The sequence below is a fragment of the Eschscholzia californica genome, unplaced genomic scaffold (assembly GCF_041429995.1).
Source record: "Eschscholzia californica isolate CP2 unplaced genomic scaffold, dmEscCali1.0.p SCAF_1, whole genome shotgun sequence".
Lineage (NCBI taxonomy): Eukaryota > Viridiplantae > Streptophyta > Magnoliopsida > Ranunculales > Papaveraceae > Eschscholzia > Eschscholzia californica.
Genome location: NW_028238198.1, coordinates 32,476,354 through 32,494,721, shown reverse-complemented (window position 1 = coordinate 32,494,721; position 18,368 = coordinate 32,476,354). Strand labels below are relative to the sequence as shown.

The following is an 18,368-nucleotide window of genomic DNA, read 5'->3' as shown; positions in this document are numbered from 1 at the left end:
TTTTTCTTTTGTTGAAAAATTATTAGTCATCTTACAATACTAAATTCCCTGGAGAGAATTTCAATCTTATTACTAAGTAATTGCATGATTGACAAAGCGCCATATAACAAAAAAGAGCTTATCTCATCAAAAAAAAAGAAAAAAAAAAAAAGAATGCTACATGTACAACTAAATTGTATACAATATGTTTCATATTGATTACCCAGGTATATATTTATTGATTACCCAGGTATATATTTGCTTCAAAGAATGAAAAGGAAAAAGTATATTTTAATCACAACCTTCGACATTATAAAAAGAAGAAAAAAAAAAGATGAATACAACTAAAGATTCCTTTTTACTATGGACCGAGGAGAAAAGAGAGAGTATGGAGAGAGACTGATCTATAAGTCGATGTTTTGAGAAAACAAAAAAAATTTCCAAGGCACGAAACTTTTTTGGTGGTGACTCTATATTTGTTTTCCAAACCTTCACCACCACTTCTTTTCACATCGGCAAGGATCGCCGACAGATTGTCACTACCAACAACCCTTAAACGTTCACATCTTCTTCTTTCTCTTCACGTCCTACCACCACCACCACCGCAATCATCTTATTCTTTTCTGTCTAAAAACCCAACAGATTTCAAATCTGCTAGGAGTTTTTAGCGAGAGCAAGAGGGAAAGGAAGGGATAAAAAAAGAAGAAGATGGAAAAATGAAGAGAAAGAGAGAAAGAATGAGAAAAAATGGTGGTGGTGGTGGTTGATGATCCAAATGATTGTTTCCAGATGACTACTGTCAATAAGTCAAGAAAAGACTAAAAGCTTAACGGGTTAACCCGTATCAAGTCAATAGGGAGGTTGAATCCGAAAGAGGTTTACCACTTAAGCCCATAATTGAGGGGTCCGTATGATCGTCCTAGGTGCATAAGCTCTGCTCTAACTCAAATACAATCAGGTCTACTCTGTGATTTAAGAGAAGATAAGGGGGTGCGTGTAAGTGGGGTCGGCTGAAAGCTCAATCTCGAAACATGGGGTAGAAGCGTGTCTAATGCTTTACCAACTTAATCCTGAATCTCATCAAAGATCTCAGCCGGGGATGATCTTAAGTATTTATTAAACTTTGGATGCAATAGTCTTACGGGGAGGAAACTTTCCCCCCACAAAATCTACAAGATCGGAAACATGATCTATCCTTAATACTGAATATCCTCGAACAAGGGAACTTGTATAAATAAAAAAATACGGTAAATCCCGAAGATGAATCTTAATATCTCACATTTAACTACAAGTACGATCTGACTGTCTTAAGCGTCATGAAGATTTCCAAGTTCCTTGAAGGTTTTACCTCAAGTTCGTGAGGAGCAGATCGAGATTCAACGTAGTAGTATCAACATCTTGAATGATACTAGAAGGACAAATTTTGACATCATCAGTGGTTGTGGTCGGAAGTTGTAGTAGCGGAAGTAAGATGACGATGAAGATTAGATGCTAAATTACAATCAAATTTATTTTTGGACAAAAAAGATTAAAAATGTCGATCGAGTCAATCCTAATATTTTTTTTTGAGAATTCGACTACGTTCTACGTTAGTCGCTACAAGACATTGATACATCATGAAGATGTAATAAGCACGATAACTGCTTAATTTAAATCAAGAATGAAAGAGCTTAAACCCCAACAAATTATTACATTATTCATAACCTAAATTACATAGGATAAATCTTGATGGCAAACTGCTTCTACCGAGACTCGACCGCACGACTTCATGGACTTAACGCGAGTATCCAACCATTGCACCAAAGGTTGGTGGACGAGTCAATCCTAGTTGATCGTTATAGACTATTTTGGATGCAAAGGTGGTGCCTTTAATTTGATACCATTAGTCATTTGGAAGTAAGAGGATGCGCAGTGTACCACTTAAAACAGCCCCGCGCAGGATAAGATTTTAAAGGGGAGAGAGGTCCGACTTCCGTTAGTAGAGAGAGAGAGAGACCAGCAAATCAGGCAATCCTCCAAAAATCATCTCGTGGTTGAGCACAATTTACAGGTCTATTCTCGTAAGTACTCTCTCTCTCTCTAGATTACATCGTTCGATTTCAGCTTTTGAGCTTCAATATTATCTCAGATCTTCAATTGTAAGCTAGGTTAATTTTATGTTTATTCGAAGCTTCGATGTTTATAAGCAGGTGGAAAGATGTTCCATTTGATTTTTCTGCACTCATTTTTGTAGAAAAATAGGGTTTTTGCAATTTTCATTTGATGATTCTTTCTTTATAAGTTGGAGATTAGTAAAATGATTTTAGGGGGAAATACTGGCATAAAGGAGAAGGAATTTGATAAGCGAATAGAAAATATTATTTCAGATGATTGTAATGTATTCATTCTTTATTAGGTTTTCAGTTGGTTTATTCTTCTTCTTGTTCTTTAGTGAAAAAGCTAGAAATTTTGTAGGATTATCTAGAAAGTACTGAAATCTAGAAGAGAAACATAATTCTACATTATGGGTGTGACATCATTATATGTTTGAATATTTTGATTACTTGTTCCTCTAATTGGACTGTTCTTCATATCAACTTCATTTCTCAAGAATAATTTGTCATAACCCTAATCCTACCATCAATGAGAGCTTACTAGTGTGTAAATTTATTGTTGTTTTGAGTTTTTATGGCATGTTTAAAGAGATTGGTGTTTAGTTTATTAAAGTTTATGAGATTACCCTGTCGATTTTATGACTATTTAAGAGCTCACCTACCTGTGAAATAACGTGGATAAACTTTTATACGCAAGCTTATAAATAAGCTAATCTGTCTGAGGGTTTATTAATTGTTTGATAACGTGATTAATTGTGGCACTTAATCGATATATAGAAGTAGGGTATCCGCTTTCCCGCATATCATTCTCTTTCATTTAAGGACAAACACTAGTAATTAATAGCTAGATTCTTTAGCTATATAGAATCCGGATTGCAAGGGAATTGTTTGTGAGAGTCCTATTCATTTCTGAAAATCTTATATAACGAAATAACGTGTATTAAGGCAAATTTGCACAATGTGATTATTTACCAAAGGTTGCACAAAATAGTCATTAATGAAGAGCGTAAGAGTCAGGGTCTTCATACCACTTGGTCGATTTGTTACGTCCTTCTTTTAATAACCCTACGTGACACATAAATAGAAGCTTCGAGAGAAAATCTTTTCACTCCAATTTTTGAACTTGTGACCCCGTGGAAAGTGATGATATAGGCAAATAGGCATACCATTCATTTCACACTATTCTATCTTTTGAGTGGTTTAACTCATGAAAAAGTCTCCGGACTCTCTTCCATTGGTCCTAAGCCGACTTAGAACATCATCTTGTAATATAATTTTGTTTGACACTTGCTTTGCATATTTTTCGCCTAGTTACTTTGCTGTACATAGTTTATTTGGAGATGTGCCTGTCCTGAATTTTTTTGGTTTTCTTGCTTCAGGGAAATGGATGCCCCAGGTGGAAAAGGAAGCACTTCAGATTCATGTTTATCACATTATAAACTTGGGAAAACTCTTGGAATTGGTTCATTTGGCAAGGTGAAAATTGCGGAACATGCACTAACAGGTCATAAGGTTGCAGTTAAAATTCTTAATCGCCGCAAGATAAAGAACATGGATATGGAAGAAAAAGGTATGTGTGCCCTCATTGATTCATTTCTTTACCATGTTTAGTATACACCAACTGAATTAGTACTAAATTTGACATTCCCTCAGAATTATGTATCTGGTGTGAGTATTAGCCTGATGTGCTTGATATCTTTGCAGTGAGGCGAGAAATCAAAATCTTGAGATTGTTCATGCATCCTCATATTATAAGGCTTTATGAGATTGTAGAAACACAATCAGATATTTATGTTGTGATGGAGTATGTCAAGTCTGGAGAGCTTTTTGATTACATTGTAGAGAAGGGTAGGCTACAGGAAGATGAAGCTCGCAAATTCTTCCAGCAGGTAATCTTCGATTCTTTGTTTTGTTCCTTCGTAGCTTTACTTCAAATGCCTAGATTTTCATGAACTAATGAGGTTTTTCCTTATCTCGAATATTTGCCTTGCAACAGATTATTTCTGGTGTGGAATATTGCCACAGGAATATGGTGGTTCATCGAGACCTTAAACCAGAGAATCTACTTCTGGATTCAAAATTCAATGTGAAGATTGCAGATTTTGGATTGAGCAATATCATGCGTGATGGTCATTTTTTGAAGACAAGTTGTGGAAGCCCAAACTATGCTGCTCCTGAGGTACTTCCATTGAGCCTAGGAATCATGCATAGAAGTTGGGAAACTGTGTTGATGGAAAGCTTTACTTTTTCCTCCCTAGTAACATGTATATGTATAATTTTTTTGTTTTGTTTATTTATTTATTTATATATTCTGTTATTTTGTACAGATTCTTTTGTCTGTACCACATTTCATTAATATATCAATCTTACCAATAGAAAAGATAAGTTTCATCAGTTCCAATTACTAACTGCACAGACGCGAAGGTTGAGAGTGTTTTTCGTGCCTAGCTAAGACTCTAAGAGTGGCTCTGACCCGTAACTCGTAAGCCTAAAACAGTGTAAATTTTTGGTCACCTGAAAAACAACTTGATTTAGTATACTGCTTTGAATAGCCTAATGATGTAGAAAATGACGAAGAAAGAAATAACGACCAGCCTGAAAAAAGAAGAAGCATCAACAGTAAAAAGGCGACACCGGGGTCATAGTTTCAGATCTTGTGTCCAAAATAACAATCCTGCTATAAATGGGATCGCAATAATTGGTTATGTTTCTGATTTGATACCTTGGCCAAAATGATCTTAGAGAAAAAGCAATGTTAGGTGTAGAGTTAGTCTGTAGCTAATCGTTTAAGCTCTAAAATATGACTCGTGAACTTTTGCAGGTTATTTCAGGAAAACTATATGCTGGGCCTGAGGTAGACATTTGGAGCTGTGGCGTTATTTTGTATGCCCTTCTCTGTGGTACCCTTCCTTTTGATGATGAAAACATTCCAAACCTGTTCAAGAAGATAAAGGTACCTTCTGCTGTCTTAGTTTTGATGCATCACTTTGCTATGTTGCGGTAACGTGTATGACTCGCCTGTCATAAGTATAGTGCCATATTAGGTGAATATGTACAATTATAACGTTTGGGCTTGTTTGTACATTTTTTGTAATTTGTTACTAGATGTACATAGTAATTAAGACAATGATGGATATGTATGATACGACACATCTTGTTCTTATGACGTGCCTTATTTTGCAATAAACAAGTCAGAGCATGCTTTTGTGTTCCAATCATTACAAGAAATCTCTGTGGAGAATGTATACCTCGAATTTCATTCTTAAAGACAATCCAATGAGCAACAAAAGCACTTCTCTAGTTTGGCGCAAATCAACCAATTAACTGTGACACTTTATAGTTGTAAATAAAACTGGCTGGAGTTGTCAATAAAATCTGCCAACAACCCTTGGTTGAAGTGGTAAGAGGTTTAGTCTTCCACTTTAGAGGTCAAGGGTTCGAGGCACGCTGACAATTCAAAAAAAAAGAAATTGGCCGGAGTTTAACACGACCAACTTGGATGCCTTCACTTCTTAATTTCTTTGCTGTAAAAGAAATAGGTGAATTAAGTCCCGCATTGGGATTTTACTTCGAATTTGGGAGGCCTTCACTCTGACTCTTTAAGTTACGACATTTAATCTGGCAGAGGCCGTTTCCTGTGACTCTGTGAGGGCCCTTTTCTTGCTTTATAGGCTATTTGATAACTGTTTAATCATTTCTTTTCTTTTTAATAATGCAATGATTATTTTTCTTTTTTCAAAAAATAAATATAGTTGAAGTAACTTGTAAACACAATGCCTAACTTCAAGGGAGATAGCTAATGACTTTGAAAACATCAAGGCGACGATACCCACCTTAATTCTCTATTGGACTAAGAGAAAGATTGGACACTCAAAATATCTTATTTGGATTTTGTTACTAATTGAGAGGTTATTTTCAAGGCATTGTAATGATTAAGCTTTGTGGGTCTTCCATACTAATTGTGGCCCTTTTACCTGTAATTCTTCAAATGAATCTTTTTTCTTCATAAACAGAAATTTTAAGAACCAGTTGATGCTTGATAGGTATCAAAACTATAATACTAGAAAGCTTTCTAGTATCCATTATGCCTCTTTCCGGTGTCCACTAGAAATTGGGTGTGTCTGCACTGCACAGGAAATTGTATCTACTTTTTCTTCCTGTTACTTTTCTTGGGTGTAACTACTTCTGTAAGATGAGAGCGCGTTTATAACTTCCAGTTATATCTAAAACTATGCAGGGTGGAATATATACTCTACCAAGTCATTTGTCAGCTGGAGCAAGGGATTTGATCCCAAGGATGCTTGTAGTTGACCCTATGAAACGAATGACTATTCCTGAGATTCGTCAGCATCCCTGGTTTCAAGCTCATCTTCCACGTTATTTGGCCGTGCCCCCGCCAGATACTGTGCAACAGGCAAAAAAGGTACAAGCTACTTTCTTGCTTTGGTATTTGCAAATCTTTGCTTAGTCAACTATAATTTGATGAATTATTTATAATACATGAATCTATACTAGTGGACTAACACTTTTTTAGAGATTATATGGTTTAAATATGTAATAAAACAGAAAAAAAAATGTACACTGTAGTTCTGTAAGTATTTTATTTGAAAAAGTAATTCAAGGTAATGTATCACGTTCACAGGCAAGATATAAGTTGGTTGAGTATATGTTGGCTTTCAATCTCTCACTAAATTTTTACATGAATGTCATTGAACTCATGTTAGGTAATATAACGAGGCTGTTCACAAATGGACGTATCTTTACAAAAAAGGACATTATAACATGAATGACTTTTTCAGAAGAAAGAAAACTGGAACCCTTGTATGGAATTATTGCTTTTGATTCTCTTTTTCTTAGCAAATATTATCTCTCTCATTGTTGCAGATTGATGAGGACATTCTTCGGGAAGTAATAACTAAAATGGGATTCGACAGAAATCAATTACTTGAATCCCTTCGGAACAGAGTACCAAATGAGGTAGTAATTTCCTAATGTATAAATTCCTACAAATAGTTGCCAAATTCTTTTAGCCTAAATTATACTATGTATCTTATGTGCAGGTTTCTATCTTTAATTCCCTAATTTTCAATTGTTGGTTACTTGTTAACCTTTTCAGGCAACTGTTGCATATTATTTGCTACTAGATAATCGCTTCCGCACGACCAGTGGCTATCTTGGAGCTGAATTTCAGGAATCCATGGTTTGTCTATTTGTTTATGAGAAATTGTGTTTATTTCTTTCTTCTAGCTAGTGAGTTCCTGGGGTAGTTCATGCCTTCATGGAAGACATTTAGCCCACAGTTTTATAGTCCAAAATAATTTTGTTCTAATAGAAGGTTGAGTATCTTCCTTAGATTCTAGATGATCTTCGAGGTGGAGGTCATTTAGTGTTGGGTTTAGTACTCCAGTGTCATGCTTTCAGCAATCTGGTATTTTATAGTCCAAAATAACTGGGTAGATCTAAATCATCAACAGAAGGTTGAGTAGCTCCTGTAGATCCTACATTATCTTTGAGGTGGAGTTCATATAATGTTGGGTCCAACGTTGTGCTCTTAGCAGTTGGGACAAGGGCTCCATCTGGGCTTGGTGAGGACTGGGCCTGAGGGACTCGAGGGCAACTTGTCTGAAAACTCGCCTTGATATCGGAGCACTCCTTTTTGCTTAACCAGAGATCGCCAGCATTCTTTAGATCACGAATTCTGACATTTCTGTTTTATTGGACATTTCTCCAGGACTCGGGCTTATCGCATATGCTCCCAGGTGACACTGCCAATTCAGCCATTGCGCTCCGTCCTCCAGCATATATGGATCACCAAGGAGTTGGGTTAAGAACCCAATTTCCTATTGAGAGGAAATGGGCTCTCGGACTTCAGGTTATATTTCCTTATTTTCATCCCTTCGTTTTGGTAGACAAACAGGCAATCTTTTTCTACCTTGTCAATACTTCCACGGTGCATCAGATGGTGGATATCACTGATCAGATCTATCAAGTGCTTAAGAACCGTCTTGGGTTCAAAAACTGAATTACACGTATGGGCATGGTAGGATGGCCAACCCTTTTTTATTTCTTAATTTCATCGTTTATTTTCTTGGCAGTCTCGAGCCCATCCTCGTGAGATCTTCACGGAAGTTCTCAAAGCTCTACAACAACTCAACGTCGGATGGAAAAAGATTGGACATTACAACATGAAATGCAGGTGGTTTCCTGGCTTTCACACCCACGCCGGTGGGCTAGTAAACAATTCTATTCATGGTGGCCAATTTTTCGGGGATGAATCAACCATTGTCGAGAATGACAGCATCAACTCTCAGAATGTGGTCAAGTTTGAATTGCAGGTATTCTACATTCTCAATACTTCATTTAAGTCATTACCACCATATTTAACCAAACATGACGTATACCGCTCGCTCTAGAATGAAAAAGGGACAGGAAAAAAAACGAAACTGTTTTTAGTTCATTATGAGAATAATCTACGTTTTTATCATCAATTGCGTTAATTGTACTAAAATTCTCATTGTTAACAGCTATACAAGACTCGTGACGAGAAGTATCTGCTAGATTTACAAAGGATCAATGGACCACAGTTCCTATTCCTTGATCTCTGTTCTGCTTTCCTTGCTCAGCTTCGAGTCCTTTAGAACTGCTAAGGAAAAAAAGACCTGGAGCGTTCTGAAGATCCTTGTTAATAAATCTGAGAATGAAGGTTTTTGTTGTACATATGAAGTCTCATGATTACATTTCTCTTTTTTTAGCTTTTTCGTTTTTGCTTTTTAGTTTTTTATGACCAAAGTCTCTTCAGATGGTAGATTTTTGCTGATTGATTTTGTAGTCCAGGCTTGAACTTATATCAGTTTAGTTGTCATAACTCGGTTAATAGGTTTCAGAATTTGTGGAAAAAAGTTCATAAGTTGTTGTGTTAACGGTTTTTGTGACTTGCACATTTTTTGGATTGAATTTAAGAGATGCTACAACTGCGTTAAAAGTTGAGTTAGAGTCATATGTGACCTTCAGTTTTAAATCATTGAGATTTAAAAAAAACAATTACTCTCTGAACAAGATTTCACTGTCTTCTCAGTCAGTAAGAATTAAAGGCAAGCAAGAACTTCTTTACAATCTACTGAGGCTGTTTTTTCAAAAAAACTCCGAAGAAATTTTTATCTTTTCTGAGCCATCTTTTTTTTTTCTGCCACCTCTTGCCTTCTTAATTTCTGTTGAAAATCAAGTTATAACCAGTTCTCTTAGACCCACGTCCATACTCTTTTGTAGAATTTCCTCAGTTTGAGTTATACTGTAGAAGTAGAACTAACAAAATGCAACTGGGTTTACATGATAATTCTCATTTCCCTTCAAAATTTGGCATCAATTAACCAAAATGGCTAACCTCATCACAAATGATGCCCTAATGTAAGATCTTTTGGTGAATATTGGGAATGGAAGGGAGACGTATCGAGTTGGTCATTAAAGACAGGCTTTACGAATGCGGTGACGGTTATGTCACACAAAAAGCTCGAGGCACCAAAAAAGGTGCAGAATAAGTTGCCACAACAATGATAAATCCTCTTTGCATGTTCCTTGTCATTTATCCATACATGACGAACCAAATGTTGTGTACGAATTTACTAATATCAGTTGATAAAAGTAACACGACAAAGACAAGGACAAAAGTCATTTCAATCAATCATACTTATCCTTCGCAGTTCACAGTATCTAACATTTTTCTAAAGTTGTAATCCAAACTCAAGCTTCAGAATGAGAAAGAAGAGGAGTACGATGATCACTGTCGTTACCCGAGTACTTTATTGGCATTAGAGCTGGATCTTGGTATGCAGTAACTAGTTTATCTCGAAAATCAGACATTATAGGATCGTTTTGGTCTTCTCTGTCTTTCTTAATCAAACTCTGCACCAAATCGGAGATGCCAATCATCAGAAAAGAGGAAAGTCTAGATGGACTAGAACTGATGAAAAGAGACAATAAAGCCTTTTTACTTGTCAAGAAAGTATGAACTGATTATACCAAGGATGAATTGATTGCTCGTCAATTCTAAATCATTCATTTCAGTTAGAACTTCTACTTAAAGAACAATTATTTTAACATGCCATACGTACGAAAAGTAGAACGAGAGATGCAACTGTGGTAAGTAAAAGAGTAAGTACCTCAGCAGAGTAGGCTTTGAACATGGGTAGGAAACGTTTCCGGCAGTATTCATTGAATAGAAGTGTGAGAACTATAAGAGGAATAGTCAAGGTCGATGCAAGAGAAAGCTTCTTCAACCCAAATATTCCCACTGCAATTGCTTGCATTACTATCAGAGAAAATATTGTTGAATTATGAACTATAGGCCAAAACTTTCCCCCAGTTTCATATTTTGGCTCGTATACATTTAATAACTGCAAATGACCATTTCCATAAGTTAGTACAAGATGAAAACGTGCATCTGAATCACGGAGTGTAAGTTAAACGAAAACTTCAAATTCATAAAGTAAGGGACAGAAAGGGTGAATAACTGCTCCAACCTGATTACGGTAGATAATGTATCCAAGACAGTAGTAAACCAAGAGAAAAGGCACAATGAGTGGAGATAAGAAGAAGTATGAAATACCAAGAAGTCCAAAGAAGAGAACTCTTGGAACTTCACTGTGATATGAAAAAGATGGGACTACCAATTCGTCATCACATCCAGCAACTTCTTTACATAAATTAAAGATAAGATATACCATCTGGAAGAGCTCTGACGATAGACTAGTCCATCCAGTAGTAACAACATAAGCAATGTAGAATGATGCCTGTATCAAAAATAATTAGAAGGTGAAGCAAGCATGAAATGAACATCAAGAAATGGATATTATAACAGAGAATGATCAAGCAAGCAAGAATAAAATCAATCATATTATATATGGAAAAGTATATTGTGCTTGAACGCTATGCCCCACCTGAGCCTGGGGGTTACCACCTCCCAATGCCCGAAAAAAGATGAAAGAATGAATTGTCTGGTTGTTAACCACATAGTGTTCAGGCTAGAATTGGGCAAGGGGCATAATATTGAGAAAATCTAGTTCTAGTAAATTTAAAATTGCTGAAAAGGAAGACATTATTACCTGTGCTGGAACAGACACAGCTAGTCTTCTAGGAATGTTCTTGAGCTCGAGGAAAGTATCAAGTTGAGTTAGAACTGACCCAGATAGTACATTGGCAAAGAAGATGTTCCATATTGTAAACAACAATACTTTAGAGCAAGCACTTTTTTCTATCCCACTATTAGAAATAAATCCTTGCATGGCCGAAAAGATCTTCATGATTGGAGGTACAATGTACAGAGACATCTGAAGTATGAGACTTGGAAGATATCCGGTGACCACTGAACTTACAACTGGTCTGCAATTTAATGCATATCAAAGTTCATTAGTCAAAGTCAAACATACTTGTTAGGGAGGTTGGACCCACAATTTTTTGTGCTTCCACCCAAGAAATTCAAATAATCAGTAGAGCTGAATAGTAACTATGCAAGAACATAAACTAACTTCGACATTTGACTCGTAAGCAAAAGGTAAACTAGACTAACATTGAAGATAGGCTACTTACATGGTTAGTACGCCTTTTAGAAAAGGCAACCAAATTACCAGTTGATTCAGATTGGTAAGACCTTGTACAAATACAACAGGAATAAGGAATACAAGGGTAAGGAGAATTGATAGGAAAATAACTACTAGTCTCGAAACCCATATTTGTACGAAAGACGCAGAAAAGAAAGGCCAGTAAACATCATGAGGTTCAGGTGCTTGCTCTGTGATCCAACTTGTTGGATTGTCTGATTGTGGGATCTGGAAAGCAATTGCAGCAGCATAGCGTGATTTAAAGGACACAAAGGCCGCTGGTACTTCCTGTTAAATTGGAAAATGCAATTTACCGGGATAACTAAGTATCTACAATATTAGATTATAGATATTCAAGAAAAAGTAGTGACTGACGAGTCTCAAAAAAGAAAGAATTATGTGTATGTTATGATATCAGTATGCTTTGAGAACCAGCAGATACAAAGAGTTTCTCTTTTTTTCTGAACAAGAGGACGAATATTTCATTAATATGTAATTATGTAAAAACAATTCGATGTTCCCACCAGTTCTAGTTAAGGAACCAGTTGCAAAATCTCCTGTTAATTATCAGTGAAGTTTCTTGAATTTATTGAACGGTGTCCAATTTTTTCTCTTAGCCCAAGAATATACCGAAGTGAGTATATCCATCTTCATGCTTACAAAATTGACATATACTCCTCTAGACATCTCTTGTCTTTCCAAATACCCGATATAATTTCCGAGTCAAAGTCTCAAAGGGTGCTGATCTTAAAAGACATCTGCACTAGTAGCAAAGTAAAAGCGCACCCTGGTTATTGTGGCTAAACTAAAAGCCTAAAAGTACTATTTCTGCCAGTAAATCAGGAATCTCTCGAGGTTAGTGGAATAGTTTGCTTCAATAATTTAACCAATTCCAAAGGTCTTAACAGAATGAAGGTCTGTTAACTTATATTGTAGCAGAACAAAGAGCTAAGTAGTACACACCTTTCCTGCAAATGAAACATTACTCTGCCCCGTTCTAACACTTCCGTCTAAATCTCCCATCTTTTTCTCATAATGGTCTGCAGTATCAACCTTCCTCCCAAACAATCCCAAGAAACCATCACGCTTAAACGTCTGCTTAGAAGGACAACTAGACTTTAGATGGGTAAGAGTTTATAAAGCTCCTCCAGATCAGCCTAGAAGGATGTAATAATAGATACAAAAATTACTTACGATCTTACATCATATATATTGGCATAATTTTTTTTTAATATAAACATCTTGGTCCATGTTTAGGATAAGATAGATATACATGACACCGAGTGATGATGAATGTACTCTATTTTAGGCACTTACTGACATGTCAAATCTGCCACTATGACGATGCTTATATTAAACTAAAAGAGCCCAATATCACTTACCCAGAGTTGAGAACAATATACAGCTTAATGAGAGAAAAGACGCTACGGAAAATACGCTTACCATAAGAGAATGAAGTTTGCTTTTCCTGTGGACTACCAAATGTGACAAATAGCTAGAAGAATGAAACTCTGTAAAAAATCTTGCAACACTGTTACTAAAATTCCCATCAGTGGATGAAGGGATACCACGAACTAGAATGGTGAACTGATGTGGTTGAGGTTTAGATGAGGAAAAGCAAGCAACTCGTTTGGAAGAAATATATTTGTACTCCTGCAGACATATGATGTTTAGCCTGCATGTTGATTTTTTCAATAAAAAAGCATTTACTAGTCTAGCATGTCATATCGATATCGGTATTCTTACATGAAATGTTTAAACTATTTCACTTTGTACAATAAAATATCAATCAGCAAAATAAATGGATTCGACAAATGGGCCTCATATCGGTGCATGTGTGCATTGTACAGTAGAACAGAGAAACAGTAGACTTGGTGTGGATGTTTCTAACAGATGGTTTGAAGCGTTTTGTGAAAACTTTCAATTACTCGTGGGTGCTTATAAGACTAATCAAAGATAACTTTTCCCCGTGGAAGTTTCCCGGGTAAATCACAAGATGGATTACGTGCAAACTTATTTTCTTTCCCACAACTTAGTTATTCCGGAAGCAGAGGAAAATAAAATTTTGAAGGGTGGAAAGCGACGAAATAGATGCCATTATAAAATCAAGACCAAAGATTAACTTATCGGCATAAAGATATCAACGAGATTCAATTTTCAGGCTCTATCCTTACTCCCTCATCCTCACAAGCTGGAATGATATTTGTAAAACTGTACGAAATCTTTTTGGAGGATAGAGGGTCGTATAAACACAACATGAACTCGAAAGGCTGCAAAATGTTAGCTAGTGATTAACTTGGAGATGTACGGGCTAAAATCCCGCAGAGAGCTCTCGAAATACCGAACACTTCACTCAAACTTCTTTCTTGTACTCTTACTTCTATTTCTAGCTTGATCATCTTTGGTTTTCTCTTGTACTTCTTCTCTCTTGAGCAATGTCCCTTTTGTTGCCCCATCATTATTGTGGTGTATCTTTAACTACCGTTCTTATTTAGACAACAATTTTTATTGAATTTTTAATACGAAATACTTTTGATTTCTCAATGTTATTTTGAGCCTCTTTAGATTTAGAGGCTCTTTAATTTACTGAGCTTGATCACATGAATCCAGAGGCTCTTCACATGCTTGAGCTTGATCGTGTTGGGATTAAAGGCTCTTCACATTACTTGAGCTTGATCACGTTGATTAAGAGGCTCTTACAATGACGCCACCAGTTTTCATTTTTTTCCATCTGCTTTATCTCCTTTTCTTATTTTTCAGTTTTCCTTCTTTTTTTGCATTCTTTTGTGAGAATTACACAAATTTCTTCATGTTTCAACTTTTTCATAGTTGCTGGAGTTTTTGACAAAAGCTTTTACAAGATAGGACTCAGGATTGAGTCGATTGACCTCTGGCTCAAATACCAATTGGTTAGGGAAGGAGTTATTTTTCAGTTGGGATGGTATAGAGAAATAGGAGAGTAGGTTAGTAATATAAATTCTGGGCATAATATCCAATGAAATAATAAACTATTATTATAATTGGAAATACTTTTTTTTGTGAGAAATTGACTACGATCTACGTTAGTCATTACAAGGCATTGATACATCATCAAGATGTGATAAGCACGATAACTGCATAAGTTAACCAACAATTGAAGGGGCCTAAAACCCAACAACATAGAGCCTAAAGCCCGACAAACTTAGTAGTAGTATTTATACCTTTAATAACCCAAATTCAATAACCATGGATTCCACCTCCTCTGGTAATCGAACCTGGGATCTCCAAGGGTTTTGGAAATAATTAAGAGTCATAAACTTAAATTAAACTTGGAGATGTGTGAGTAAAGTTCCAGTATAAAGCTCCTTTCAAAACTCTATCTTGCACAAGCTTTCTTTTAATTCTATTTACTTATTTTCTTGGTTGATCTTTTGGATGATTTCTAGTGTCATGAACAACATGTTCATGTGCCAACAACTGGTAGTCCAGTTGGTTAGTGCATTACTCTGCAATTCAGAGGTCCCAGGTTCGATCCACTGGAAGTGCAAATCCGGGAATATTGAACTTAAGTTATTAAAAGTATAAATAATGTAATAAATTTGTCGGGCTTTAGGCCTCTTTCATCTTGTTGGGCTTTAGGCCTCTTCCATTTCTTGGTCTAGTTTAGGTGGTTATTGTGCTTACCACATCTCCATGATGTATCAATGTCTTGTAACGACTAACGTAGAACGTAGTCAATTTCTCAACAACATGTTCATGCAACTATTTATAAAGTGGTTGTCTCAAGACTCTAGATCTTCTCATTCGATCAAGCAAACTCAAAGGACTCTCTAGACAATTAATATAATTAACTATGAATCTTTAGATTAGTAACTAATGACTTTTTAAATTATGACTTATTGACTCATAATTTCTAATAACTCATGACCCTCACACTTCTGCATGACTCAAATACATAATTACTTTCCACAATTCAAATTAACATTTTTAGCAAAAACTAAAAGGGAACATAGCCACTCAATGTTGAGTGCCGGCTATCATCACGCTCAAGTTTATGCTTCGGCTAACTATTCAAGTAATAATTTTTGCCTTCATGTTCAAGTTTATGCTTTGGCTAACTATTCAACTAACAATTTTCCGCCTTCTCTAAAAAAATGCAGTCAAGTATAAATCATCATTTTTTTTAGTTTTTGCATAAATACTACACACTTGGGATAATAATAGGTTAGTTATAAAAAAAACATCCGAATTTACTAGATCATATAACATAAAATTTTTTTGGTGAATCATATAATATAAAAATTGAACAAAATAACTTACAGTAAAAAGAAGATAGCAAACAACTGCCGTGACAAAATAAATGACAGAGAAGTGAATCCATAACCTGTAACCGAGTAATATAAAATGATAATGTAAACCCCCTTATAGCTATAAATTAAAACAGTAAAGAAAAAAAAGGAAAAAAATCAAGTTTATGTGTTCAAATGTGCCACCCACTTTAAAACATGGAAATTCATATCCACAGTGAATCAGTGATAATACATGACACTATGAGATATGAGGCATCAAACTGCCTAGACAAAAGAAAAAGGATATGTAGCTTTTTTACCTTTTGGAGCCATCTGCTACATTTGAAATGCTGAATAAGTCTAGTGACTTATTCGGAAGATCAGAAAAGTCAAGATCCTTTAGTCCAGTCCCAACATAATTTATTGGAAGAAGAATGAATATCCCAGCAACCCCAGCAACAGAAAATACTTTTATGCTGCATAACAGAATAAATAAACACATAGCTCGAGTTCATACTATAACAGTGGATATGAAGAAAAAGTTCAGATTTTATGAATGTGTACTATTCCGTGAAATTGCCACCGAAAAATGTAGAGAAACACCAGCTTTAAGAAGATATATAACATTCTCCAATGGTAAACTAGGCGTGTCAGATTACTAATACTGTAAACCAAGTAACAAGGATAGCTCATAATAATCAAATTTTACCTGAAAGTGAAAATACGCATAAAGACCACAGCATCCAGACCTGAAGTCGATAATAGCTCTTCCTCTGAGGTCTCCCATGCCCTCCTCACCCAACCGGGAGAAGGCAATAGCCTCTCTATATTAAAATTAATGCTTCGCTTAGCTTTTCCTTCAGCAACCAAGCGTGGAATATATACATTGACATTACCAGGTTGCTTCCTTAGTATAGAATATAATGTGACAAATAAAATACAAAGACCAAGATTGATACCGACAGACGTTAAAAGAGCAGAGACAATCATTACTTAGAAAGCTTATAACATTAAGAACGAGTAAACTTATTAGTTTTGCGCTACCATACAAATTTGCGAAGCCAGAAACAAAGCTTCAAAAACTCCTGAGTTCAACTCCCATGTCAAAGACCTGCGTAAAAAATTACAAACCCAGAACAAATCATATGACTGATATAGCAACATATACTTTTCTTAGTAAGATATTGCATATGGAAAAGGATTTGAGAAAAATCGACCTCTCACTCTTTTTGGAGCATGCCCGAAAGCAAGCATTAGTAGTATATAAACCCTAAGGTTGCAAAAACGGCGCCTAGGTGCCTATAGGGCTGTGTGGTAGGGGTGTGTGGACCGTGGCAACATGGCTGAAACCTTACCAAACACTTGACATATTCAATTATGTCATCAAGAAGTTCATTTAATTGAATGGATTGAAGAATTTATAGCTAAGCATTTGGAGCTTTATAAAAAATGAAGACTTGGTTTATAAATTGGGAATCAATTATTACTCTAAATAGACTATACCTATTACCTAGTAACAAATTCCAATTTCAGAATATAAACAAAAAGCTATCAATTATGACATAAGAAGAAAAACCTAGTTACCTATATATTTAATAACAACTTACATATAGTACTAGAAGAAAGGGTTTCTGTTTAGTAACGATTTATTTCTTAGAAACCAAAACGGGTTTCCTTTAAAACGAGATTGAGATTCATTCATCACCATAAGTTTAACAAAAAGAAGAAGTTCACTCAGAGAGGAGAGAGAAAATCATATCAACAAATTCTAGAGAGAGAGATAGAGAGAGATACTTACAACAGTAGGATTTATGAAGTGTGATTGATGGAGAGAGTGAGGGAATTAGGATTTTTTTCATTCATCGTTTGGAGTTCTCAGTAGAATTTCAAGCGTGGGGGTTTCGCCACGCAACTAACGTTCTTACTAACTACACTCATTATTGGCACGTGGGATCTCTCTTAATTCTCCAATCCCCTGATCGTTCCAGACTCGAGATATACTAGGCGGTGCTCAAGACAACTTTGAGTGACTTTCACACTGAGGCCGCCCAATTAGGATCATTCGTATCCAGGGTTACTTCAAAGGATAATGCTACTCATACCGACAAAAAATAAACCCTTTGACAGTGTGGATTTTATTCACTTTACATCATCAAGGTAACCCTTAAGTGTCAACTAGTGGGTTTGACTCTACAAGTGTCAGTTCGATTTGAACCCCAAATGCTAAAATACTTTCTCATCGTCCAAAAAAATTCTTCAAAAAAAAAATCTCCAAATATTATAATCCACCTCATCCCTCCTTCTATCCTCTATTTCATCACTTCTCTCCTCTACTTCACATCTCCCTCTTTCCACTTCACTATCTTTTCTGACGAAAGTCGCAGGACGATCACTGTTTCCAACGACCTTCCAACTTAAAAAAAAAATTTCTTTAT

At 35.9% G+C, this 18,368-nt stretch overlaps 2 protein-coding genes across 4 annotated transcripts; one reads left to right on the top strand and one right to left on the bottom strand.

Moving 5' to 3' along the window:
- Positions 1 to 1,854: 1,854 nt before the first annotated feature.
- LOC147566160 (SNF1-related protein kinase catalytic subunit alpha KIN10-like) lies at positions 1,855 to 9,054 on the top strand. 3 transcript variants are annotated; one of them, XM_086652648.1, is made up of 11 exons: positions 1,855 to 2,039; positions 3,452 to 3,642; positions 3,777 to 3,961; positions 4,069 to 4,251; positions 4,894 to 5,025; positions 6,310 to 6,495; positions 6,957 to 7,049; positions 7,189 to 7,272; positions 7,804 to 7,944; positions 8,168 to 8,407; positions 8,597 to 9,054. In XM_086652648.1, exons 2-11 carry the CDS (start codon positions 3,456 to 3,458, stop codon positions 8,708 to 8,710), a joined length of 1,545 nt encoding a protein of 514 aa, XP_086508774.1. In that variant the 5' UTR covers positions 1,855 to 2,039; positions 3,452 to 3,455; the 3' UTR covers positions 8,711 to 9,054. The 3 variants fall into 3 exon arrangements, with proteins under 3 accessions (XP_086508774.1, XP_086508775.1, XP_086508773.1); XM_086652649.1 differs by having other exon boundaries at positions 1,958 to 2,117; XM_086652647.1 differs by lacking the exon at positions 1,855 to 2,039 and adding an exon at positions 2,063 to 2,168.
- A 554-nt stretch (positions 9,055 to 9,608) lies between these two features.
- On the bottom strand, positions 9,609 to 18,178 carry LOC147566159 (hyperosmolality-gated Ca2+ permeable channel 2.3-like). Its single transcript, XM_086652646.1, is given in 12 exon segments — positions 9,609 to 9,971; positions 10,229 to 10,462; positions 10,589 to 10,858; positions 11,171 to 11,447; positions 11,655 to 11,953; positions 12,629 to 12,798; positions 12,801 to 12,822; positions 13,109 to 13,318; positions 15,965 to 16,028; positions 16,254 to 16,409; positions 16,643 to 17,044; positions 17,732 to 18,178. Coding segments are annotated over 11 exon segments (2,145 nt in total). The 5' UTR covers positions 16,924 to 17,044; positions 17,732 to 18,178; the 3' UTR covers positions 9,609 to 9,809.
- Positions 18,179 to 18,368: the final 190 nt, after the last annotated feature.

What these genes read in the sequence shown, in the direction of transcription:
- LOC147566160 (XM_086652647.1), top strand. An exon ending in CTCGCAAATTCTTCCAGCAG is followed by an intron (nt 3,962 to 4,068) that starts GTAATCTTCGAT and finishes GCCTTGCAACAG; the next exon opens with ATTATTTCTGGTGTGGAATA. An exon ending in TGGTCAAGTTTGAATTGCAG is followed by an intron (nt 8,408 to 8,596) that starts GTATTCTACATT and finishes CATTGTTAACAG; the next exon opens with CTATACAAGACTCGTGACGA.